General features: G+C 42.6%; 1 protein-coding gene across 2 annotated transcripts; it reads right to left on the reverse strand.

The window, feature by feature from the left end:
• On the reverse strand, positions 1–26,319 carry ENTPD4 (ectonucleoside triphosphate diphosphohydrolase 4). 2 transcript variants are annotated; one of them, XM_045535477.1, is made up of 13 exons: positions 26,170–26,319; positions 17,834–17,938; positions 16,456–16,653; positions 15,390–15,595; positions 12,134–12,284; positions 11,548–11,651; positions 9,949–10,008; positions 9,535–9,665; positions 7,677–7,843; positions 4,468–4,792; positions 2,957–3,042; positions 1,919–2,080; positions 1–768 (listed from the first exon to the last, which is right to left on the reverse strand). In XM_045535477.1, exons 2-13 carry the CDS (start codon positions 17,839–17,841, stop codon positions 534–536), a joined length of 1,833 nt encoding a protein of 610 aa, XP_045391433.1. In that variant the 5' UTR covers positions 17,842–17,938; positions 26,170–26,319; the 3' UTR covers positions 1–533. The 2 variants fall into 2 exon arrangements, with proteins under 2 accessions (XP_045391433.1, XP_045391432.1); XM_045535476.1 differs by having other exon boundaries at positions 9,511–9,665.
• Between the last annotated feature and the right edge of the window lie 413 nt (positions 26,320–26,732).

Here is a 26,732-nt window from a genome sequence, read left to right on the forward strand (position 1 = left end):
TGGGTGTCTGTATTTCTTTATTTTGGAAATAAATGGTTTTAAAATTTTAAAACTGCAAAGAAAACATGTACAGTGATAGACATGAACAATAAATAAAAATTAAACATCACCCTCTTTAGTTTAGAGCTTACAAGATAGAGGAAAAAGATAGTAATTTCAGTCAATATGTTTTTTGGTTCTCTTAAAAGAATCACTCTTCTGTCCTGTTGCCACAGACAGAACACACCATTTCCACGTCCCTCCAATATCAAAGTGCATTACTTAAAATTTAACATACCTTAAAAATCATGTTAGTTTTTGGCAGATGTCCCACGCAGCAAAAATCAAGTGAATTTCTCTTTTCCCTGTTCCTCAATTTAAAGCTGTAATCAAACAGCTAAATGGACAGCAAGGCTTACAAACATTGGATTTTGCTTTTGTTGTAAGGAACAAAAAGGGAAAGGAAAAACAAAACCATAGGAAAATAAAGAGGAGAAACCCTGAGGCAAAAATGGCTTTTCCTTGAGAGTCTTCCTGGAGCGTCTAGCTGTGGTTCACAAGGCGCCCGCGGCCTTCTGGGAGGGGAGCCCTTCCTCCATCCAGAGCGCTGCAGCCTTGGCCGAGCCGGGGCGCAGAGTGCGCCTGTGGATGCGCCGGAGCCGCAGCAAGTAGAGCAGGATGGCCAGCAGGACCACCAGGAAGCAGCCAGAGAACAGGTAGTGATTGTAGACAAAGGAGACGCCCCGCCAGTGAGCGTGACTGGCCCGGAAAACCTCCTGCTGGATGTCTCTGCCCACGTGGAGACCAAACAACAGAAACAAACGGGACAGGTGAGTGAGGGGGTGGCGGAAACAGTGTGCAGGGGATGGGGTGGGAGGGCCTGGTGTGTGGGCCCTGGCTCTGGGGCCCGAAACCTGACCCTGGCAGCTGAGACTCAGTTTCCTCACTTGTGAAGTGGAGGACAGTACGGCCCGATGGCGGGTGCCCATAACTATTAACGCGATCACACGTGAACTGTACTCAGAAGTCCACAGCAGGTGCCATCATTATAATCTGGTTAGCAAAACCCAGAGAAATCTAGAAGCACTGTGCGGGTTTCTAACACACAGAAGTCAATGCAGAATCAGACCACAGATCTGTGATCTGTAATACCCACTCTCACAATTTTTACAGTTAGCCCGGCTGGAGAAGAGCTAATATTGCATTTATCAGTTAACCAGGGTCTTTGGCACAGGGTCAACTGACAGCCAGGTCTGCAAACTTGAATGGTCTTTATTTAACCAATATATGACTGAAATCCAGCATTTTATTTGATAGTGAACGTAGGCACTGAAGTACTGGCAGGACATGTGACTCAGTTCCTAATGAAAACCACAGATCGTTCACATCACACATGGTGTCGTCAAAACCTCCATGTGTCACTGACACTTGTTACTACACTGAACTCACCAAGAGTGCTAGTTCTGCTGCCAGATCTTGCTACTTAATGTGTTAATAAAGAAGAACATATATGACCGTACCACACATTAGTTTTCTGTAGTACTTTGATAAATGCATCTCGACACAATGTTTCTTCTGTAATCCTACGTACTCCTCTTACGCATTTAAAAACAGTATTTTGAGAAGGGGTCCAAAGGCACAAAGGTTAAGGACCCCTGAATTAACCCTTATGCAGGATTGGGAAGCAGACCGTTGAGAATAATCAAACACAGGACAGCAGCACAAAAGTGCTACGTATTATGGGATGGGCAGGGTGGGGAGGAAGGAAGTGCTCGTGGGAAAATGCGGAGACCACAGGCAAGCTCTGCTGACGCCTCCATTCTGCTGAGGCAGCTCTCACAGCAAGGCCCCGAACACCCGCAAGCCCCTGTTACCGTGAGGCAGATGTCACTGCAGAAAAGCAGCTTTTTGATTCCCATTACCAAAGTCACAGCCCTACCTTAAGGGTAAAAAGCGGGTCCTGTAAAGGATTGCTCCCAGGGTCCACTGAACCTCCTTGTCGTAAACTTGCAAGGCGGTCTTTAAGTTTTTATAGTTAACAGGAAACGAAAAGCCCCTATGGAACACCTCGAACATCCAGGCGGATTTGAAGCACTGATACCTGCGGACAGCAAGCACAGACACACGTCAGGGTGTCACGTGTCCAAAAGGCACCACGGAGACGGCTCTTCCCCCTGTGGCCGGCGCTGGAGCACAAGCTTCCTCAGGCCAGCTTCACGGGCAGCCGCACCAACCGTGTGTGCTTCACTCCATCCCACCGCACCAAACAGTGCACCTGTCTAAACCAGTTAGCTCACGAAACTTGGTCTCGGTATAATTTAATATGTTACCATGATGGACTTTTCCCCTCAGGCATTCCATCATTCATTCACTGAATAAATACTAAGCAAGTCCCAACCTCTTTGCACTGCAGTTTCTTTATTATATAAAATGAGAAGGTACGGAGGTCCTTTTCAGCTCTGATCTTCTATGATTCTAAATATTTATTAGGGGCTTATTTTTTACAAAGCATTGTGCTAAGCGAATAATAAATACAATAATTTACACGATATAGTCTCTGCACTTAAGTGACTTACAATGACAGGGATTTTTAAAAAGCAGAACATGATCAATGCAGGAGAGAGGGGTATGGGTGTTCTAGAGACTCAGAGAGAGAGGGATGGAGTCTGGTTGCCTGGGCAGAGGAAGACTGGAAAGGGCCAGGCTGATCCGACTCATGTCGGGGTGTCTGGGCAGGACTTGAAAAAGCAAAGGTATCAACTCATCAATTCCAGGGGGAAGGAACAGCAAAAGTGAGGAAAAAAAAAAAGATTGTGTCTGGGCATAAGTATTTGTCCCACTGGAAAGGAGCAAAGGTACATGAGATGGAACAGTGACAGAGGAGGATGAGCAGGTAGACTGAGGCCAGGGCGTGGCAAGCCAACAGTGAATTAATGTTTTCTTAGGAACACCCTGGGCATGGCCTTCTAGTACTTACTTAAGCCTATGGAGGTCAGCGTGAGAGGCATACAGTCCTCGGTCAAAGCGTTCCCGCAAGATTGACCACTTTGTTGCACAATAATCCTGAAAGAATTTCCAAACCCAAAATACATCATTAGTAAAGGCTTATTAAAAACAGTTTACCAAATTCATATTCATAACAAGCACATCCTTACAATTCAGAAGCACATAGGCTTAACTTATATAATGAATGCAAGACAAAGAGATACTCTCAGTGAATACTTACTGATTAGCAAATACAATGCTGTTCTTTACCTTAGTATTGTTAAAGAGCACTTCACTGCCCACAACCAACCTCTCGGAAACTGTTTAGTTTCTCCCTCCGTGATTGCATGGTACAGGCATGAACTTTTGGAAAAGCGAAGCAGTATTTTAGCTAGTTGAAGCTAAGTACCTATGTCTGTGGAGGACACGGTGCAAGGTACTGGGAAGACAATGATGATTACGAAAGGCTTTGTCTTTAAGAGAAGGGGAAGATGTACCACCTTTTCCTGAAGGTATCTGCAATAATATTAATAGCTACCATTTACTGAGCACTGTGTAAGTGCTTCTGAATGTAATACCAAACTCCTCGGCATGGCTACCGTCCTGACCTCTAGTTAAAGGATGAAGAAACTAAGGCTCAAAGAGTAGTGAAACTCGCCCAGGTGTGTGGGTGTGTGACAAGGACACAAGGGAACATGGCTCAGCTGGGGTTAGGGGTCAGCACAGGCATTTCAGGAAGAGGAGACACCATGAACCAAGGCACAGATGAGACGTAGCAAAGAGTGTGAAGGAAACTAACAGCTGCTTGATATGATTGGAGTATAAAGTGCTCCAAACTCTGAGGTGGGTTTGAGACATACTTGTGAGATAAAATATCACACTGGAGGATGGATTATATGGGGGTGTGTAGGGAGGGAAGAGTAAGAGACAGGGAGAAGCGCATACATAACTCCTAGGTTTCAGGCAGGGGGACTGAATGGTTGGTGATGCCATTAACCAAGACAGCACAATGGGAACAGAATGGGGAGAGACGGGGGGTTTGCTTGGAGCATGAAATCCAGCAGACAACTGGGCAGGGTGAGGCCTGGAGCTGCTTCTTGAGAGGCAGTGGCAAAGCACGAGCATGGGTAACACCACCCAAGAACCCGAAGATCAGGGGCCAAAGGTGGGAGTCTGGCATCCGCAAGGTTTAAGGGGTATCAGGAAGGCAGAGAGAATAAGAGAATAGGAGTGTCCCTGCAGCTCAGGGTGTGCAGGTGCTGTCAGATGCAGCAAAGCAGAACGCCAACAGAAAAGACTGTAATCTGGAGGTCACCGGTGACCAGGGTAACTAAGGCAGTGGTGGGCGCAAGACAGCTGACAATACATTTTTCACTTCTGCTAAGACTATTTAGCCTCCCCTCAACCAAAGGGAACATGCTCTGAATGCGGAGGACATAGCTGTCACCGCCCACACTGGTACCTCAAAAGCATGCAGTAGCAGATGGTTTCTTTGAAGGTTACCTTTGCAGCTTTAGTAAATTTAGCAGCATTGTAGTCTCCCCCCATGCGTAGCACGTCCTCAGTGCAGTAGTAGAATTCAGAGAAGCCATAGAATTCACTGTTCTGGAAGTGAATTGGGGGCTGGTAGACCCCATTGAGGGAAGTCTGTGTCTCATTTGTTTTATTCATGAACGGCTGGACGGTCTCTCGACAAAGGTCAAAGTCTCCAGTCCCTCGTAGGTATATGGTCTGTCCATTTTGCTGGATTTCATCTTTAATGTCTAGGGGTAGGCAGGGGTCCAGGTAGGGAGCATCAGGCGTCAGACCGGTCTGTTTACCCAGGAGCCTATGGCACAAAGAGACACTTCATCATGAATCCTACAGGAAACTGTTCCAAAGAAGTGGCTGCAAGCCAGTGTTTCTCAAAGTTTGTTCTGCGGATCACAAGTCCTGCAGGGAACACACGAGCATTCCAGGGTAATTAAGTTAGGAAAATACACACTTGAGCCCTTCCTGGAGACTCATGATACACATGTGCATGCAGCAGACAGGTTAACAGAGTCCGGTTAGACAACCGCCCTGTTCCCGGACGACTCCTGGCAACACAGACTGATGCTCACGCTGCTGGAGTGTCTAGTGACCGTGTTGCTCTCATCTCCATTTTTGCTGCTAGTGCTTGTGATTTTAACTGTACATAGGTGGGTGAAATGCGACTGTGAAAAGAAGTGGCTGGTCCTGCGAAAACCAGGTTAGAGGCTTTAGAAAAACAAGATAAGGACAAGCTGCTAGAAAACTGCTGTCAAACTAGGTGTGGGAAAGATTTGAAAAACGGGGAAAAATTTGTAAAAATCTAGAAGGATTTAGTATCAAATTGCTTCACAAATATAAGTCCTGGTATTCTTCGAAGCAAGTCAAACTGACATCTGGACAATGGGTACAGTGTGTTCCCAACAAATGATGGGTGGAGGCTAAGAAAAGACCTCAGTTCAGAGCAGAAAGCCAGCAGATGAAGACAGAAGTTAGAATGCTCAGGGCCTCAGTCTATTTTTATGATCCTCTGTTTCAACTTTTTTTTTTAATTGATCGACTATTGGTCCTAACTCCAGCAGACAGAAGTTTCCATTGTAGTACATGCTACTGCATGTACTAGTGGCTCCAAGAAGTCATGTAGAAAAGAAACATTAACCTTGTTCACCGAAATTCACTGGGTTTATTACTTCCCAGTGAAATTTCTGGGAATTAACATCTGTCATCCAACTGTGTGTACATACCTTCAAGCAACTGAGAAACAGAAAAGAGCTTACAAAAACTGAAATGATGTTGGTGTTGGACACCATGAAATTACATGGGCCTAACAGGTGTTTAACTGCCAGAGTTAAATATTGCCAGAATTCAAGATGCATCATCGACAGTAAGTCAAGTTTTTACTTTCCACTCAACTGACAAGTTGTATATTCCTCAGGGTTACTCATAATGCACTTTGATGTAATAAATTAAGGTCTTTACCATAAAAACGTTTAGTTAACTTAAAAAAAAAATCAATCATCACTATGAATGGCAAAGAAATAAATGTGGATTTCAAGGGTTGATTCGTGACATATGAAATATTTATAATTATTATAAAAGTCCAAGAGTAGTCAAATATATACCTCATGCGACTATTTTTAGTTATCTTACATCTAAATTAAGAAGTACCACTGAACTATTCATTATACAAAGCCTTTTTTTTTTTTTTTTTTTGAGACAGAGTCTCGCTTTGTTGCCCGGGCTAGAGTGAGTGCCGTGGTGTCAGCCTAGCTCACAGCAACCTCAAACTCCTGGGCTTCAGCGATCCTACTGCCTCAGCCTCCCGAGTAGCTGGGACTACAGGCATGCGCCACCATGCCCAGCTAATTTTTTCTATATATATATATATTTAGTTGGCCAGATAATTTCTTTCTATTTTTAGTAGAGATGGGGTCTCGCTCTTGCTCAGGCTGGTCTTGAACTCCTGAGCTCAAACAATCCACCCACCTCAGCCTCCCAGAGTGCTAGGATTACAGGCGTGAGCCACTGCACCCGGCCTATACAAAGCTTTTTGACATTAAAACCAATCAGTAAAAATTAGGGGTTCAAAAGAAGGTGTTCCATGAATCTGAAAAAATGATTAAAATGTCATTTATAAAATATCTCTATTTTATGACTATTATAAAAAATAATTACACCAAAACGTGCTAGATACTAATTTAAAAAAAAACATGGGACTATCAATCTCATAATTAACACTCTTCAATTAACTTTTGGAACAGACATAGGAAAAGGTTTTTATTGATTTTCCTATCTAAATGCATGAATTTCTGGTAAGTATGGTACTGAATAGCTCCAACTTGGTCTTTTTTAAAGTTCAGGCCTTCATGGGTTTATTAAGATTATACTGATCAAGGAAATATACTATCATTTAACTCTATGAATTAGGACTTTTCTCCTCAAAATTGTTTCATCAAAACACATAAAACACAGTAATGCATAGGATTATCTTACACAACCCTAGATTCAGATTCTTTTATTCATCCAAATAGCTTTTCTATTCTTATGGACTAATCACAAATAAATAATTGCTATATACTTAAATGTATAAAATAAATTTAAAATGATAGTGTTGCTCTTGTTTTACATATTTTTTATCCCAGAATTCTGTATATGCTTGTTTCTTAAAGTTTCACTTCTAAAAATATTTAAAAACCACTAAATCTGACTTCTTGCTCTTGTAACTCCCTTACAATGGTTCTTATCTGCTATATAGCTGCACGGGCTGGTTATCTGTGGAGTCTCCAGAACATGACATATTTCAGTCTTCTCAGCAATGACAAGGGCACACACTAGCTGCATGACACCAGGAGTGCCCCACGTGCTGAGTCTCCCAAGGACTCTGCAATCACGAACAGCATTACCCAGGGCTCAAAACTATTCTATAGCCTGATGGTGAAATTCCTAATTCATCAGGTAAGATGCACGTCTGAGAGAAAGAGCCAGAGAGAGCAAGCCGCCTCTGGAGCATGGCAGGACGGAGCATTGGAGGCAGGACCCTGGTGTGCTCTCATTCCTTCTCCCTGCTCAGCCAGTGGGGAATAAAAAGCTAACTGTGCCAATGCCTGTTTGAAGATTGAGTTCTCCCTGCTGTGCCTGGATCTGTTTTTATGAGGAGAGATCTAGGTTTGCAAGTGACTGTCGAGCAGTGCAAGGTGCTTTACCTGTTCTTTTGAACTGTGTTGGCAAATATTCTGTCTTCGTATCTCTGTCGAGCAGCATTGCCACCAAACCCAAGGAATGTGGCCACATAGACTCGGTACACATGCTCGGTTTGGTGAACATCACATCCCAAGTTAAATTCAGCTAGCAAGTTCTTAGCTACTTCCTCCTGCAGACATATGGATAACAAACTTTAATATTTTAAGCAACTTTAAACGTCTTGTTATAAAGAGGGGTCTAAAAAGAGTCTCATCTAAGAGGGGCAAAAATTTCTACTTCTGCATTTTCCAAGGATCCTTCTAAGCAACTTTTATAACAATATGACAATTCAGACTTAGGAAATTTTGGATGTCCTGCACATTTGTAACACTGCTATGACTTTTTGAAAAGGAATTCAGCAATATAGTTCATAACATTTGACCCAGTAAATCTATTTACGGACTCTTATGCTATGGACACAAACCTAAACACAGAAAAGGCTCTGTACACAAAGATGTCCTTTGTAATTCTATGACATAAAAACCTGGATGTCATGTAAATATACAATACCAAAGGAAGGTTAAGTTAATTATGGTAATCATTAAGGAACATGCTCATGCACTATTAAATAAAGGACACAAAATCATATAAACAGTAAAATTATAACTATATTTTAAAAAACTATAATTAAAAAAAAAGAACAAAAAGAAATTCACCAAAATGCTAACAATGGTTTTTATGGATGATGAGTCTATGGGAGATTTTTAATTTGGCTATTTTGGTATCTTTCCCAAACGTCTTTTATATATTTATTTTTATTTTATATTGAAGGGGAAAACATAATGTTTTACAAAGAGTATAACAGTTTCTAGAGGCATGTCTGGAACGGGAAGTAGGAAACACGAACTGTAATACTTGAATTTACAAAGCATTTTTCCAAGAAGCTTAATAAAGGCATCAATAACATTTACTGAGCACAGACTAGATGCCTACCAGCACATTAGATATAGCATATGCATCACCTCACTTAAACCTTATAATAACCCCATGTTGTAGGTATATTCATTCACATTTACAGATGAAGCAACTGGCTCACAGAAGTTCCGTGACTTGCATAAGGCCCCACAACTAGCAAGGACAGGATAATGAGGCAACCTAGGCTTGTCCGGGTCTAGGGCCTCACTTGTAACCATCACACCACACTGCCTCCCCAACTTCCGGGGAAAATGCAGGGAGCCAGGCATTGGTGTTAATTTACGGCTGAACAGAAACAGAGTAATACAGACACGTGGCAGTGCAGGAACCCATCTGGACACTGTGCTGTGGATCTCTGGACAGGGCCGCCCAACCTACTGAGAAACTTCCAGGCAGCGACTGAGAGAGCAGTGAAGGGGTGGAGAAAAGATCGAGTGAACCACAAGTTCAGAAACGTGGAGGGAGTGGATACAAAAACTTAGTCCTCCCCAGGAAAGTTCAAAAGCCGTCTGAGCCTTTAAATAAAGGATTGTCCCCAATTATAACTTCAGAAATCTGATGCTATTATATTACGTTTTATTAAACCTGTTGAGAAAAGAAGTGATTCAAAGGAAAATATAAACAGAAACCCAAGCATGCGACTGAATATATACCAAAGGAAACCTCTAAGTACAGCAAACAAACCAGCTGATCTCAATGAACAAATACAACAGCTCAGCTGAGGTCTGCCTTGTTCCTCCTGTCTTTCTCCTGGGCTGAGAAGGTGGAGCCTCAGCAAGCACAGGAAAGGTGTGTTCGGACTCAGAAAACAAAACAAAAACGGATGGAGACATGTTAAACGAAAACCAAACCAAACAGAAGGAAATTTGTACAGATAATGACCTGCTGTGAGGAGGCAAAGCTTACAGTTTTGGGGACTTCATATGCTATCTGAGTTGACACGCCTCCCATGTCAAGAATGCCTGCTGTTCTTTTACGGACAATGGCTTCGCTGCTTTCGCTACCAGGAATGTTAACTTCCACAACTGCCTCATCATCTGGAAAGAACAGAGAATGTTCACTGGGATAGAACAAAGCCAGAGAACTGGGATCTTCTGAAGAGTCACCGTGTTTTCATGGTACATTTCAGGCATTTTTATGCAAACCCAGCCTGTTCCTCCCAACTGAAACCAAGTTTAACTGTGTTGAACTGCAGCATCTCTCATTCTACTCCCACATGCTTAGCAATGGCACAAAACTTAGCTCCTTTTTCAGCCCTGGGGTTAAACAGAAAAGCCCTAATTTCCAGTTAGACACATTAGTTGGAAACATGACACTTACCATCTTCAATATGCTCAAATCGTCCAAGTACAAAATTAATGCCAATCCAAGCATAGACACCTACAGGCATTTCACAGGGTGAAGAGAAGGAGAATAAAGTTTTAAGATATTTTGTATAACTCTTATTAATGCACTGTGTGCAAACATCTCATTTATTTTACTCCTCTATGAAACATCTTAACACATTTCTATTGATGTTTTTTATCTTTTCTTAATGTTTTACCAAAAACTCTCAACTTTTGACATAGTTTTATATTATTTATATAGGTTGAAAATATAATTCCCCAGGTGCTAGTTTTCCTTCGAAATTTATGGGTTATTTCAAAATACTAGAGTTAACTTTTTATAAAGTTAAACCTATTGACCGTAAGGTTTTAAAAATTCAAGGCATCTTCTACTCTTCTTTTTCATTTATTCCCCTCATTCACTCAGTTGCCAAGACTGAGTCTATTTTTCTAATCATTTCCCACCCCTATCTTTACCCAGTTTCATCGCCACTTAAATTTAAGCCACTACAGAGGGTGGTGGTGACGGCCCATCCACCCCATCTTCCTGCCCCTGCTCCTCCCCTGCAACCTGCTCTATCCTCTGCTACTGCTCTCAATTACAGAACACAGTCCACACCCTTGGACCGACAACTCAAGACCCATCCAACTTTTAACGTTACTACCACCTTTCAAATGAGCCATAATGCAACCAAATTAAAACATTTTTGTTCTGTCCACAGTGCGTCCTTTCCAACCCGTCTTGACTCAAATCCTTTCTTCTGGCTGGAATGTGCTTCGTATCCCTGCCTCGGAGCACTCCCCTTACCGTGCTCCAGCGTGTTCTATTTAGAACTATCATTTGAGGCACAGTACGAACGTTACTTGCCCCATGATAGCCCTAGCTGGAAAAAAAAGTGCCTCCTTCTTTTGAACGCCTGTGACATTTTTTCCTTGTCTTTCTCTGGCATCCCAAACTACCTCATATAGCAGCAAACTGTGCATCTCACTTGTCCATAAGCAGCTCAGTGGCAACATGTGAGTTTCACCCCGTTTTGTACTCTACAGCGCCTTTCACATAAGCAAGTATAAGCTGAAATGATAGGTGACTTTGAAATAAATAACTTTTTTTGGTCTCTGTTTCTCACCAGCTATTCCCCAAATTGTTTCACTGACTTGTCATTTCATTCTCAACTAGAATCATTTCTTTGAAAATATAACTAATACTTTCTTAAGTGTATCAAAGTCAAGAAGAATTTCCCCTTCCTAGCAAGTAAATTAGGAGGTGCCAACAGCTCAATAATTCCCGTAATCCCAGGCAAGGAACACAAACCTTTTCTATGAAAATGAATTCCAAATATGTTTCCTAAATGTGGTGAAGAGAAACTGAGATATTTTTTAATGGCTTCATGTTTGGGTAATAAAGACCAGTCATGTAGGAAACTTAAATTTAGTCATTTAAAAATTATAATATTTCAAGGCTATGATTTCCCAAATTTGAAGATATTAGGAGTAATTTAATAAAGTAATTAGGAGTAATTTAATACACTGGGCAAAATGGGGAGGACTTAAATGAACAGCTTTGAAATTTTAAGTTGAAGACCAATGTACTAACCTTCTTGTTTCCCCGAAATTACTTCTGCATGAGAGTCAGAAAACAGGAAGTCAAAGTGCACGGGGATGTCGGTCAGAAGATCTTCCAGAATGGCCTTCTGCTGGCTATAAGGTAACCCAAACATTTACATTATCAAAATATTACAGCCTGAATTTTTCTGTTTTGAAACAAAAAAACAACCCAAAAAACCCTATGGCTCTGGCATATCCTATATGAAACAATTTTAAAACCAAAGCAATTTGTTGAAAAGACTGTTTATTTTAGGAAAGTTTTCTCAAAATGAACAAGTTACGTGAATTATGTGATTCCTAGATGTAAAACCACCATTGTGAACAAACTAAATTAAATAGATTAGTTTTTTTTTTAAAATGACAGTTTTATAGTTTACTATTTATAGTCATAAACAAGTAAATTAAAAGATACTTGGTGGGTTCTGGCTAAGGGAATAGTTCTGATATTATTCCAGATTTGAAGAATTTTGAATGTCTTCCTTTTGATGACGATGATGATGGAGGAGGAGGAAGCAGGGAGGAAGGAGAACCACCCCCCTCCACGAACCCCCTCCACCCGCCCAGGGGAGGACCACCTTTCCGGAAGGATTCTCATTCCGGCTGTGCAGAGAATGTAGAGCGGTGTCTCTTTGTGTTTTGCCCGTGGCACATGCTCTGCAGCAAAGTTCAAAAGCGGAGAAATATAATCACTGACTTTCTCTGGAGAGGTAGCAAATTCTGAAATGCCTAGAGAAACAGGACACTCCAGTTAACAAGTGGATACTTTAGGTAACATGTTTCCTTCATGTAGCTAATTTTAGAGAAATCCAAGCTACAAACTATACTGTTTAGTCTTCCCTACCCCTCTAGTAACTACTCCTGTCTCTCTTCCTTACATGTTGGTGGCACTAAATATTCAGTTCTGTGCCCTCTTCTCCACAATCAAAGCACACAGACCTGCGGAGCATCTGCTGTGTGCCAGCGCCACACACACGGGCTCATCCCTGCCCTCGAGAAACGCGGCCCCCCTTGCTCAGGCCAGCTCACGTACTCCCACAGCTGCCATCACCATCAACACATCACGGAGCCCCACATCGTATCAGCAGCCACCCCAGCTTGCCCCAGCCTCCAGGTCAGCGTGTGGTGACTGTCACCTGGACACTGCCCTTGCTTGTCTTTGGCCACCCCAAATGCAGCAGAGGTCCAAATCTGAACTCCACTGTCACTACCAGCCTGTCCCTAATGCCTGTTACCTCCCTTGGTGACCATCGGCACTGGACAGCCAGCGGCCCAAGCCAGTATCCTGGATTAAATCCCTTTCCCTCACGCTGGTTTCGTGCATCCTGGTTTCAAAGATCACCTCTCCTTGATTACTATCACGTTACTTTACTTTTTGTCTCTTCGGATACCACCACCCTTTGCCATTCTGCTGTAAGACATCCCACCTCTGGCCTGGACACCGCCCTCATGCCCCCAAGAATGCCTCTTCCTAACTTCAAATCCTTTTGTGGCTCCTCAATGGCCTCCGAACAAAGCTCCACTCTAGAACAGCAGGCCCTGCTCTGCATACTCACCCACGCTCCTCTTCCTGTGTTCCTTCCACTAGCCTTCGGCTACGCTGGGCTAACATGTCAACGATGCACCATACTGTGATCATAGGGCCTGTGCACCTCCACCGGAAGAGCCCTCTCTGTCTGCCTCCCTACCCACTCCCCTTCCCTTTCCACCTGGCTAACTCCTGCACAACCACCCAGCTCCTTCCTCCGTGGAAATCTCCCCTAGCAGAACCCTGAAGATGAGCTCTCATTACATTCTGTGCTTTCCCCACTGCTAGCTGTACACTCATTACGCCTTAGCAAAACTTCCCATTCACTTGCCTGTCTCATTGCAACTGGAAGCTCCTCAGGGCACAAAATACATCTTGTTCAAATTTATATTCCCAGCGTCTAATACAGTGCCTAGCAAATAGTGGATGCCCAACAAATATTTATTGAATGAGTACATAAATGAATGAATGGTTTACAGCTGTCATTTAGCCTACAACATTAAAAATGAGGGGAACTTTCAAAGTCCAAAAATTCCTTATTTCACAAGATTAGGAAATTGTGAACCTAGAAAGATTAAGTGATTTATCAAAGCAATCAGCAGAAAGCAGACTCATCTACAGGTGTTTTGAACTCCATATGCAATGCTATTTCAATGGTCACCAAGCCCCAAACTAGCCATAATCTATTAAAGAAATTTCTAGAGCCTTCCTGTATGCTACACATGGGAGACCATGCTTTAAGAGAAGTGCTACAAAAAGGTATTTTGATTTCCATTTCAAACAGTACAGAGTGAGAGAGAAACATGTTAAACCTGATTTTAATAAGATTCTGGTATATACCGTGGGATGATGTTGTAGCTGTCTCTTCATTCTCAAAGGACAACTCTAAGGTATGACAGTTTTCATGTTATTCCAAGAGACCTGCTTAATCACTGACAGAACCTGGTATATGTTAAGCCAGACAAAATGTAAAGTGCTTTATTCTTTTATTTTGTAGCCTTCTTGTGAATTTTTTATTTGATCAATATTACTTTAACCATGAAAATGTTTCTAAAATTAGGGATACATAAAAATTTAACAAGTAGGAAAATAGAAAACTAAAATTTAAAAGGCATTCACTAGGATTTAAAGAAAAATTAACCTTCATGTATGGAAATGTACTCTGATAACAAAATAATGCTAGTAACATAGACTCAGATTAGGTTCTCTCTCTTTAAACTGAAAAATAAGGTGCAGATTTTGAGTTTTTTTAGAGATATGCTAGTACTCAGCTGCAAACATCAAAGAACAATCAATCAACTTGTTGAGAGTTGCCTGAAGAAGGAGGCTGGGTCCGAACTATTCAGGGAAGAATGAGTAGGCTCAAGGAGTCCCAGTCTGTGTTGTTTTATGAGGACATTTATTTGATCATGTTAAACTGAATATCCTTTTCTCTCATGTTTCTGAAATGGGGGTAATAAGCTATGAGAATTATTATTTATCAATATTATTTAATATTTTAAAAGATAAATTTCTTACATTATTTAGATTTAATACTTCAATATTTAATACATGAGTAAAATGAAATTAAAGTGCTATATCTCTATTATGGTCTATGGTACACTGATCAAAATCAGCGATTACCAGCTATCAAGATGTACGAAGCTTGTCAAGGTGTTCCTGGTATCTTCTATTCCCAATGCTCCTGACAGGGGTGCTGCCTGCGCCAACGGTGATGACACAGAGAGAGGCTGAGAACCACTACTTTAAATTATCTCATGGGGAAGCCAAATCTCAATTTGTACATTACACACTGACTTAGAAATTGTAACAGCTTTATAAACTGGAATAATTATATTAGCTATAAGCTCTACAATCACCCTTATTAAATAATCTATATGATTAGAAATATATTTGGGCAGCAATTTTTAAAAATGACAAATATATCCCAATATACTAAAGGACAGATTTTCGGGAGTTATCTGACATTACCTCGGCATTAAGGATAGAGACCAGTGGCTACTAAACAGGAAAATCTCTCCCTGCTGAGGGTCACCCGGCAAACACTGTGAGTGTACTTGAGTAAGGCACTATGACAAATGCTACGGGAGACAAAAAGACAAGGTTTTTGGATGTTTTATCAAGGTGTTAGTCATCCCATGCCACATAGGCAGAAAAGGGAAAAGAAAGTGACACAAGGAGACCCTGACAGGTCCTGGCCTGAGCCTGAAGGACAGCGATGACAGTGATAAGGGAAGGGTATGTAGGGCACCACAGAGAGTGGCAGGACAGAGCCTGGCCACAGGCAGATGTTCTCGTTTACATACCGGGTTTTATTTTCATGACCACTGGCTTTCGGTTTTTATCCCTCATTTGCCGGATGTCCAGCAGATCGTGTGGGTTGCCGTTATGCCTCGGCCAGCAGTACACAAATATTCGAGACCCACTGCTACCACAGTCCACCACGATACCGTAGTTCACATTGGGGTTATTGGTGTCTGTAGCTTCGATGTCAGTAACTCGTGCCAAGTACCTGGTGTGGAAAAACATATATGCTTTTATTTAGATAAATAAATTTATTAAACCTAACAGAGAAAATTCAATAAACAAATAACAAGTCAGTGATTTCTAAGCTGTGTAGTAGCACCACTATAACATTTTTATAACTGGCAAATGAATAAAGAGGCAAAAGAACACAAAACGGATGATGGGATAAAGATCATCTTCAGATACACACTCATTATTCATTTACATAAGTTCAGACAAGTTCCAAAAACCAAACCTCTATTTCCAAACTACCAACATTAACTCAAAAATCAGCTTAAAACATTACAGGAGAAGCTTATGTGTAAATAATTATTCCAGAGCCCCTTAGGATATGAATTTGGTGGTCAGCAGTTAACCAGTTTCAAACAGTTAAATTTTTCATGCCATGTTGCACATAGCACAGAATCCAGTTCCTACAGTCACATGCTCCTTAAATTCCAACTTGGCCCCACACGTTTTAAAGCCATCAAATGAAGGTGCTATGGTTTGAAAGTTTGTGTCCCTCTAAAATTCATTGTTGAAGACGTAATCACCAATGTGATGCTATTAGGAGGTAAGGACTCTGGGGGTGATTAGATCATGAGGACAGAGACTTCAGAGAGCTTCCTTGCCCCTTTCCATCATGTGAGGACACAGTTAGAAGATGCCATCTACGAACCAGGAAACAGGTCCTCGCCAGACACAAAATCTTGCCAGCACTTGACTTCCCAACCTCCAGAACTGTGAGAAATAAATTTCTGCTGTTTATAAGCCACTCAGTCTATGGTATTCTGTTATAGCAGCCTGAATCAGATGAAACAGAAGGTATGGCATCCTATCTAGAAAAGAAATGTTTTTATTTCTTACCTTTGAAATTTCTTGTCTCTGGATAGCCGCCCATACTTATTTCGGATTATGACAACAGAAAAGTATAACAGTGAAACAGCAGCAGCCAGGACACTAATGACAATAATTTGGCGTAAATTGGTATTCAGAATTCGAGGACACCCCACTGGCGAGATGCTAAAATGCCAAGAAGCAGGAATAAGACACGAGATGCTGATCCTGAAATTCCAAAAAAACAGATTTTTAAAACAATCTGTTCCAAAGAGGTCTCCCCTCACCTAAACTGATCCTATAATAAGATACTCAGCTTGAGCTACACCTATTCCCCCCCGTAAGTATCTGTACACCAGCATCTTTCATATTACACTACTTATTTTGCTACAGAACCCATTATTATAAAGTTATATGAATGAGAATTAGGCTCTGACGGCTATGACACTCCTGTGTTTTCCGGTTTTCTTGAGAGCATTATGTAGATTTTTATTTTACCCTGCTTTGTTCCAAAAAGAATTAGAGACAACTTATAAGTTCAGTAAGATAAATACATAAATTGATAATAAAATCAGGTTTAAGAATGACAAAACCGAAGGAAAACTTGGTATGTGGAAATGCATGCTGAGAGGTAGGCTTGCAAATATCACTGAGCACCTCAGAGGCCAAAATACTGTCCGTCACATTAGAAACCTATGAAGAGCTCAGGATGAGTAAATCTTCCTAACACTGAATTCCAAGGCAAATTTCTCCAAGACGACTAACAGGAGAAAATCGTATCTTTAACAACATCCCCATAACAAAGTCAATAAATGCATTTAGTATTAGTATGTTCTGTTTTTAGAACTATTCCTATGAGATATTTTTGCAAATAACAGAAATGTTTCTCCTCTGTTTATGTCAGGAATGGGAGGCTCATTCTAGAACTATGATTAGGCTTTAAAAAAAACCTTAATGCCTTTGGGATGAATTTTATTGTTTTACAGTTAACTTCTACTCTTTGCCTTGAACTGGGCTTCCTGGACTAAAATACCTCACCAAAGGTGGAGGCATCTTGCTGACTCAATGGAAAGTTCCACTTGTAGTTTCTAGTCTCCATAGGGGTTCTTAAACCACTCCACATGGCATTTAGGCATTTATCCTCCTCCTCCCCACACCTCAGAGGCTACCATTATTCTGTGCTTAATATGACCACCCTGCACATCCCAGCACGCATGCCTTGACTATAAACTACACTAACCCCTGAAGAACCCCCTGGGCCCTGGCAGAATAAAGGTGTTAAACAGAAGTGCAGAACAACTTCAAACACTTTTCCCTTGGGAGTCAGATATTTTTTCCCCCCAAGATCTGTTTTTGCAGCACCAAAATCTCAGGTTTTACCATGCCAGTGACTGGGCCCTTCACTTACCTCCCCATACTGAAAGATCAGCAACCAAGCAACGTTCCGGGAGTCAGTCCTTCTCACACACAATTACAGGAACAATGCTGGGGTCCTCAAGGAGTTAGAGCCCTCCTGTTTCGGTGAGAAAAATCACAAAGATAGCACAATCAAAGAAAATGTCTACCTTCTTTTTTTTTTTTTTGGTGAGACAGGATTTTACCCAGGATGGAGTGCAGTGGTGTCATCATAGCTCACTGCAACCTCCAACTCCTGGGTTCAAGCAATCCTCCTACCTCAGCCTCCGGAGTAGCTGGGACTACAGGTGTGTGCCATGAAGCCCAGCTAATTTTTCTATTTTCAGTAGAGATGGGGCCTCACTCTTGCTCAGGCTGGTCTCGAACTCCTGAGCTCAAGCAATCCTCCTGCCTCGGCCTCCCACAGTGCTGGTATTACAGGCGTGAGCCACTGCACCTGGCCAATTGTTGTATCTTTTGTACAGATGGGGTCTGTGTTCCCAGGTTTGTCTCAAACTCCTGGCCTCAAGCAATCCTCCTGTCTCAGCCTCCCAAAGTGCTAGGATTATATGCATGAGCCACCGCCACCGTGCCTGGCCAATGTTATCAAATGTGTGCTTAAACCCACCCACACATAATCTGGTACATAATCCTTGAGCTGAAACTGTTGAAGAGTTTATTTTGAGCAACACACTTGTAAGTTAACTTCATGCTGTCAGAGATATAGACCTAAATCCAAAGAGATGACAATAGTCTGGCACTAGTTAGTGCTCTCTACTCAAAGGCATCTCAGTGACCCCAAAATATCAGGATGTCGAACAGGCCTTAAATACATTATGGTACAGGGAAGATTTAGGGCAGAGGTAAGAGGCAGACCGAAGGATTAGCTGATTGGGAATTTTAAATATCTATCTATCTGACAAAAGCCTATTAGAATTCCCTTTTAAGTATAAAATGCCATGCAAAGCACTATGTCTCTAGTTAGTTCTCTGTACCCTTCACCATTATCGCTCCTCTTCCAGTCCCCAGACCTCAAATCTTGGAGAAGACAGAGGCTCTACAGCCTGGAACTGCTTCTGACCTGCCAGAGTCAAAGGATGAATGGTCTCTCTCTTTCCCAGGTCTCGGGAACTGCTTTACCCCTCAAGACTGCTTTTTCGCTCTGGAATGACTCCTCTCAGAATCCTTTGAGACGCCTCGCTCTCTGCCAACCCCGATTGCTCTTACGTTCTCTCTGTCGAGGCTCATTCTCTTCTAAGTGCAACTGCTGTTTCTGGTCAGCCTCATTACTGTGTCCATTAACAGATGATTCAAAAAATTCTTTCCCCACCCCAGGCTTCTGAGCCACCATATGTATCTTCAGCCGCCTGTGAGATCTTCTCCATCTGAATGTTGCGTAGGACCATGAGAAACATTTCTAAAACCGAACTCCTCAGCTGCAATCCTCACCCGCTCTCCTCCCAGCCTGCTCCCCTGCAGTCCCAGTCTGGATTCCACAAAGCTGCTCAGATCAGAAACTAGAGAGTCATGCCTGATCCCTCCTTTCATCTTCCACAGCCGATTTCTTATGATTTCTTCCATTTGTTAAACCTCAGCTTACTTATCTAAAATCTGTCCCTTTCTTTCTCATCTTTGCCTAAGGTCAGGTTCTTATCTCCTGCCTGCTCTATCCAAACAGCAGCCTAACCAGTCTTCTTCCTGCAGTCTCAACCCAATGCTCCCTCCGACACCCACAGGCACAGACTCTTCCTGGGAAGTTGCCATCCACCACCTCCCTGCTCAGGACCCTGACTGCATTACTCCTGCAAGTAAAACCCTTCAAAGGCTCCACTCTGACCTACGCAGTCCTACAGGATCTGGCACCTGTTAAGGCTCCAACCTCACCGGCTACCCTCCACTGTCACTCCACCCAGCCACACTGCCATCCCTCGTGGTCCTCAAACATGCCAGGTACTCTCTGGTCTCAGGGTCTCTGAGCTTGCTGCTCCCTCTGCCTGGAAGTAATCTGGATGGCTCGCTTTTTCATTCCCTTCAGGTCTTTACTCAAATGTCACCTTCTCTGGCCACCCAGTCAATTGCAAAGATCTCCCTCCTATAACATCCTTCCCTAATTTATTTTTTCTCCTTGGCATTTACTTTTTTAAATTAAATACTTACAGAGTGCTCATTATATGCCAGGCCCCTAAATGCTTTACAAATATTTAGTTCTCCTAACAACCTACTATGTAGGTACTATTAATATTATCATAACACTTTACAGATGAGGCAGAGAGGCTAAGCAACTCATCTAAGGTCACACAGCGAATAAAGCGTAAAGGTGGGATTCAAACACGAGAATCCACAGTCTTATCCTTGTCTTCTAACATACTAGGTGTGTTTGCATTTCACTAGTGTGTCTCCTCCAGAACATGAGCTTCAAGAGGGCCACTGGGCATTGCAGACCCAGGAAAGGGGCTGGCAAAGAGTCAAGTTTCAGAGTTCTGGGACCCCAAAGGTTAAGAACCTCGACCCTAGAGTGATCTGCCCAAAACATACAGGAGTCATGGCAACTCTCCACCCCCAACCTTCCCCTTTCACTCAGGAAAAAGCTCTAACTCCTTAGGATGTAAAAGAGGTCCCTGTGATCCAGTCCTGAGCTGTCCAGTGTGGCAGCCATCTGCCACATGTGGCTATTTAAAGTAGTTAAAATTAAATACAATTAGGCTGGGCACAGTGGCTCACACCTGTAATCCTGGCACTTTGGGAGGTCAAGGCAGGAGGATTGCTTGCAGCCAGGAGTTCGAGACCAGCCTGGACAACACAGTGAGACCCTATCTCTATCAAAAATAAAAAATTTTCCAGGTGTGGTGGTGTGCACCTGTAGTCCCAGCTACTCAGGAGACTGAGGGAGGAGGATTGCTTGAGCCCAGGAGTTTGAGGCTGCAGTGAGCTGTGATCACACCACTGCACTCCAGCCTGGGCAACAGAAAGAGACCCTGTCTCAAAAAATAAACAAATCAATCAAATTAAACACTGAATTCCTTGGTTGCACTAGCCACATTTCAAGTATTCAACTACCAAATGTAGCTTCTGCATTAACCAGTGCAGACATATAACACCAACATCATCACAGAAAGTTCTTTGGACAGCACTGATCTAGTGCCTATTCTTCTAGTCTCATCCCATGACAGAGCCATATATGTACCCTAAGCTCCAGACATACTAAACACAAAAGGCAGATTACTGAAATGCCTTGCATTCCTCAGCATTTGCAGAATGAACCTCCCTCTGAGGGGTCCACTGGTTACATTCCCAAGTATCCCTCATGACGAAGACGAAGCATGAGTCCTCAGTGAGAGCTTCCCCAATCCTCACATCCCCAGAGCATTTGCTTATCACAGCAGTGGGCTGCAGGATATAACTATGGTTCACTTTTCCATTACATGGCCAGCCTCACAAGGGCAGGGACAGCCTCTTATCCTTCTGTCTCCCTAGCGACCAGTGCCTGCCACAAAAGTGATGAGCAACCATTGTTTGTTTCTCAGATGGCTGGAAATGGGTGATATGAAGATGAGCCAGATATGGACCCAGCCCTTAAAGAATTGATAATCCAGTAGAGGGAATAAAACACACACACAAAGATACTACATTGTAAAAAGTATTATTAATGATAATGTCTACCTGAAAAAGGGGGAAAATCACTTTAATTAGTTCAAGTTTTAATATGGTGTCCATATTGTACCACGTACCCAAAATTTAGGACAAATAATATTTGTGATTTAAAAGTATACACAAAAAGTAAAAAAAGTTTATTACCTAGATGTTTAAATGAATCTTAATGTGTTTCTCTAAAATAGCTGCCTTTTACATCTGAATATGGCAAGATTACATCACACCTTTTATTAAGATTCCAATGGCTTAAAGATTTAAATATTAAAAAATCCATAAAAAAGTAGGATGAAAATGTAAGATTATGTAAATATTTACACAATATTACAATGGGTAAGGTCTTTCTATAAATGACATCAATGTCTCAAATCATAAATGAAAGAAAATCTGTCTACACATGAGTCTAAAACTTCTGTGTGCTTAAAAAAAAATCCCTAAGTACACACAGCTTGGGAAAAGTACTTATACCACGCATGATAAAGGATAAATATCCTTTATGTACAAAAAGTTCTTATAAAGAAATGAAAGAAACACTGGAACAGGAAAATGGGCAAAGATAATTGGAAATTAGCCAAGTAAGAAATACAAATGGCTAATATAAGTTTATTATCAGTATTCAGATAAATAGAAATAAAAAGAGCTCTCAGATTGGCAGAAATTAAAGTCTGACGATACTTTGCTAACAAGGTCTACGAGTCGTGTTGGTGAGAATCTAAACAGGTATACTACTAACCTTTCAGGGGCATTTGGGCAACACACATGAACATTTTATACATGCTTACCCTCTGCTTTACCCATCATACTTCCGGAAACTCATCCTTAGGAAATAAATATCTATAGGATGTTCATCATAGTATTGTGTATAATAGCAAAACACTAATGCCCACTATGGGGATGGGTAAAATTAAACAGGGCACATTTATGCAATGGAAAACAATGTGACTATTATTGATGATGATACAGATCTATACGTACTGACATGGCACTATGTCTATGATATACTAAGTGAAAAAATGTCACCATACATAGGGGAAAAACAGAAGGAGAGAAATCAAAATGTTAACAGTGATTCGTTATTTCTGAGTAATGAGGTCATGGATCATCTTTACTTTCTTGCCTAGACATGCCTATATTTTTCCAAGGGCATTTATTAATTTTATTGTCAGAAGAAAGAATCAGAACTATTTTTAACAAGCTACCTTTGATTGATGATATCTTCAGTTTCCAGCATCAAATCCTTTTCTAGATAGACACATTGAGAAAGCCTAACTTAAAAACTTATGACCCAGGAATTCCAATCTGAACATCTAAAAGAATCAATGATAGTTAAGTTATAGTTGAACTATCACCAAAGAAAAGGACAGTTTTAGTTAACCGCTTAAAGTCATTGTTAAAGGCAAACTGGTCCTTGGGGAAGAAAGGCTTTTAGAATGATTCAATGATCAGTACTACGAAGATGACAGAAGGAATAACAAGCCCAACTCCAAATGTCACAGAGTTTTCCAATTGCTAGAGAGAAAATATTAATACTAACACCCAGGAAATAATCAAGAGAATAAAGACAATGTTAAATTACACGGACTCAGTGCTGTAAGAGCTCAGAGAAGAGCACAGTGAGGGCTGGCATTAACAGGAAAAGATTCCTAGAAGTGGGAGGTGGACTTCAGGACAGGGGTGAGAAAGAAGGTGAGAATCATCACAGCACACTTGGTAAACTTTACTTCATCTGGTGTTTGTTTCAGGACTGTTTTTTGAGATCTGTGAGGATTTTGAACAAAAAGATAAATAAATATTATTATAAGTGAAAAAACTTGTGTTTAAAAGCAGAGAGAAAAATAGGAGAGCATATAAATCGCTGAAGCATTGTAATTATTTTTACTTAAGATGAAAGTATGGCCAATTACTGCCCAGCAGTCAACGATATGGTAATTTGATCTTAAAATGTAAACTCCAATTGTCTTTGCAGCTAAGACTCTTGGCACCAGAGCTCTGGGAGGCAAATTCAGTACTATATAAAACTGCCATGTTTTTAAAAGGCCTAAATTGTATTAGATCTATCACCAGAGAGATGCATTAACTCTGCTGATTTCAGCTAGCAGGGCCCCCCTTGGCAGAACATTCTTTAGTGGAGTAAAAGCCCATGTGGTCATGGGTCAATGCCTTTGTCAGTCTCTCACTGACAGTCCTAAGGACAACAGTGAAAACCATGCAAATCAACCACAAAGGGAAATGGTTCCTCTGGCGAAAAACGCAGGATTCAAGCAAACAGACATTAGTGAACTGGAGAATCACATGCAGACAAAAATCACAGACAAATGAGGCCTCTGAATAAGAAAAAGTAAAATGACCTAAAGGACGCTTCAGAAAAGAATGATTTGAATTTCAAAGGACTACAAGAGGATCTGAAAAAATTAAAGATGCCCTCAACCACTCTGGCAGAGTTTTGTAAGAAATAACTGTTCTGAGAGGGAAAGGCGAAGGTGAAGGCTGCTACGTGGCACCGTCTCTCATTCAGCTGTGGCAAGACACATCAAAATAACTTGATCCTTTCTTTGTTTTAAGAAGGATGCATATAGTTGCATTTATGATCTACATTTTCTTTACTATTTATTTTAAAATTTTTGATTTAATTTTTGAAATCAATCTTTTTCCTACCTCTCACTATTCATTTGCAAAATTCTGGTCCCCATTTTAAATAGTTTTTTTCTGCATCACCTATGTAGTCTCCCAAATCTACAACTCTGACTTTCCTCAAGTTCCAGTTCCACATTCTGAGCTTATCAAACCCCTGTTACCACACACTCAGTTAATGCAAGTCTGGGGTCACAATCTTTTGATGTAAACTAACAGCACCTTCCAAATTCTCCAGGTCTCAGAGGGGTGTCACCAATCACCATTGATGAGAATTACTGGGTTCTCAGCTTTGATTCCCACTTCCTCGTGTGCTGACATATTCTCTCACTCATCAAGTCCTGTCAATGCTTCCCCAAATATCCCATGCATCTAAGATGACCACAGCAGACATTAACCAGCTCAAAACAGATCTCTTGATGGCTCACCCACCTCCTGCCTTCCCTGTGCACATCACTCTTTGCAAACACCTCTTTGTAAAACACTGCCTTTAAAATACGACCAGCTGAAGAGCCTTCTGGACGCCTACAGCTCAAAACCAACTTTCCTGTGTGGCATCTGAAACCTTACATCCACCAACTGGTGCCACCTGATCTCAACAACCTGTTCTCTCGTCAGTCCCAGATAACATCTTTCCACTCTAGTGCAGTGGGTCTCCTTCTTCTCTCCCACGCAAGCTGTCCTCATCCCTTTACCAATGTCACCTCCTCCTAACTAGGACATCCTGCTCTCAATAGTACACTTCTTTCAAGGCACTGGTCAGTATTTTTCAATATTTTTTTGTCAAGTTTAACCTGTTGTACAACCTAATGTTGGAACCTTCCATTGTTTCATGGGTAGTCTTTATTAAAATAAACATGCTGAATAAATAATGTAGAGAATATAAATCCTAAGGTCAACTTTCATTTTGTCATTTTGTCTCTCCTTCCTAGATTGTACACTCAAGGGGTGAGATCATACATTTCCCATTAAGGCTAGAAAAATGTAATTCAATAGGCAACAAATACAAGTGACAAATCGATGTTAAGGTAAGTAGAGAAATAATTAAACTACTTGTACAAATTAGTATTCCACTTTACAATTCTGCTAGTGTCAAACACAGTTATTAATAACAAATCCAATACAAAGACAGGATAACATCAAATGTAAGATAATACAAAGAATATGATTCTAAATTCTAGGTCTCTCCAACGCTGGACAGTTAGGTATTTTTATCACACAAAGCAGAAGACAATAAAAACTGCAGTGTGAAATTAAACTGGGATTTGAGTCTCTAATTTAGAAGTCTTTGGTAACCTCTAGTTTACCTTCTGGCATGAAAGTGGCCGAGTTATAAAGCATCTCTTCTGCCTCCTTCATGACAAATGTTCATTCAAAATGTTCTGCACCAATGTTCATCTAAATGGGGTCTGGGGACCCTTGCACATTCTGGGGCATATTCTAAAAAATAAGAGAACTGTCCCTTTAGAAGGACACCGTGCATTACTCAAGTTGAGAAACACTGCTGGGATCATCACTTTATCGCCCAATTAGCTCCATTTTTCCAAGGAGAAACCTACCATGAAACTTGGGGGAAGCAGAGCGATGCAAAGATGATGCTGAACGTGTAAGTGTCATAATTTAAAGCGGCAGCAGGCCCAGCGGGGTCCTGGTGCAGCAGCCCTGCTCCGCCGCCCGGTTCCGCCCACACCACGCGCGGCTGGGAAAAACCCAGCGCGGTCACCGCATGAGGCGCGACAGCAGGACAGTCAGGTTTCTCCTGCCGGGGGCAAGCACTTGCCACCCCGGGTCACAGGGGCGAGCACCTGCCACCCCGGGTCACAGGGGCCGCCCACGGGGCGTCCGGATGTCGCCGCGAGGCCCGGGCGGCAGGGACGTCCGCGCGCGGGGCCGAGCGGGCAGCGGCGGAGACCGGGTCGCGGGGAGAGTCCCCGGGCCAGGCCGCGGGCGCCGGGGCAGAGGCGCCGATCTGCGGCCCGCTTGCCGCCCCCCGGACCCCCACGCTCCAACCGTCCCCGCCGGCGCCCCGGCCGCCCGCCACCCCTCGCCCGCGACGGAAGGCGGCCTCACCTGCGCGGCAGACCGGGGCTCCCGGGAGCGGGGCGCCGCGAGCGGGCGGCATTGCGGCCACGGCGGCGAGGGGTGCCCCCCGGCTTCCTGGAGGTTCCGCTCCTTTCCGGGAGCCGCACCCCCACCCGGCCCCCGCCGGCCTCGCGTCTCCGCCGGGAGCGCGCACGCTGGTGTCGGGAGCGCGCACGGCGAGGGGCGGGGCCTCGCCGGAGTGATTGGCGTCCGACGGGTGGGCTCCTCCTCCGGCCCGCAAGAGCGGCGCTCTGCTGCAGGGGCGCGAACTGTGCGAGGGGTGTCGCCAGAGTCCCCCGCACCGTGGCGTGCTTCCCGCCGGCCCCAGCCCGTCTGGCTGGTAGCGAGCCTCAGCGTGCGTACGCTACCTCAGTTTATCTTCCGTAGTGCGCCTAAGGGTATAGAGAATAACACCTGAAGACCTGGCGAGGACTAGGCATTGTTGCTCAGCTCTTGACAGGTTGCAAAGTTGCAACTGTCCCTATTTCACAGATGAGGAAAGGGAGGCTCAAACTTATACAGTGACTCTGTTGAGGTCAACATAATTCGCG

Source organism: Lemur catta, chromosome 22, assembly GCF_020740605.2.
Source record: "Lemur catta isolate mLemCat1 chromosome 22, mLemCat1.pri, whole genome shotgun sequence".
Classification (NCBI taxonomy): Eukaryota; Metazoa; Chordata; class Mammalia; order Primates; family Lemuridae; genus Lemur; species Lemur catta.

Coding starts and splice junctions, on each gene's coding strand:
- ENTPD4 (XM_045535476.1), bottom strand. Junction 10,009..11,547: donor AATTTCGGGGAAACAAGAAG/GTTAGTACATTG, acceptor AAATGCCTGTAG/GTGTCTATGCTTGGATTGGC. Junction 3,043..4,467: donor AATTTACTAAAGCTGCAAAG/GTAACCTTCAAA, acceptor AAATTCTTTCAG/GATTATTGTGCAACAAAGTG.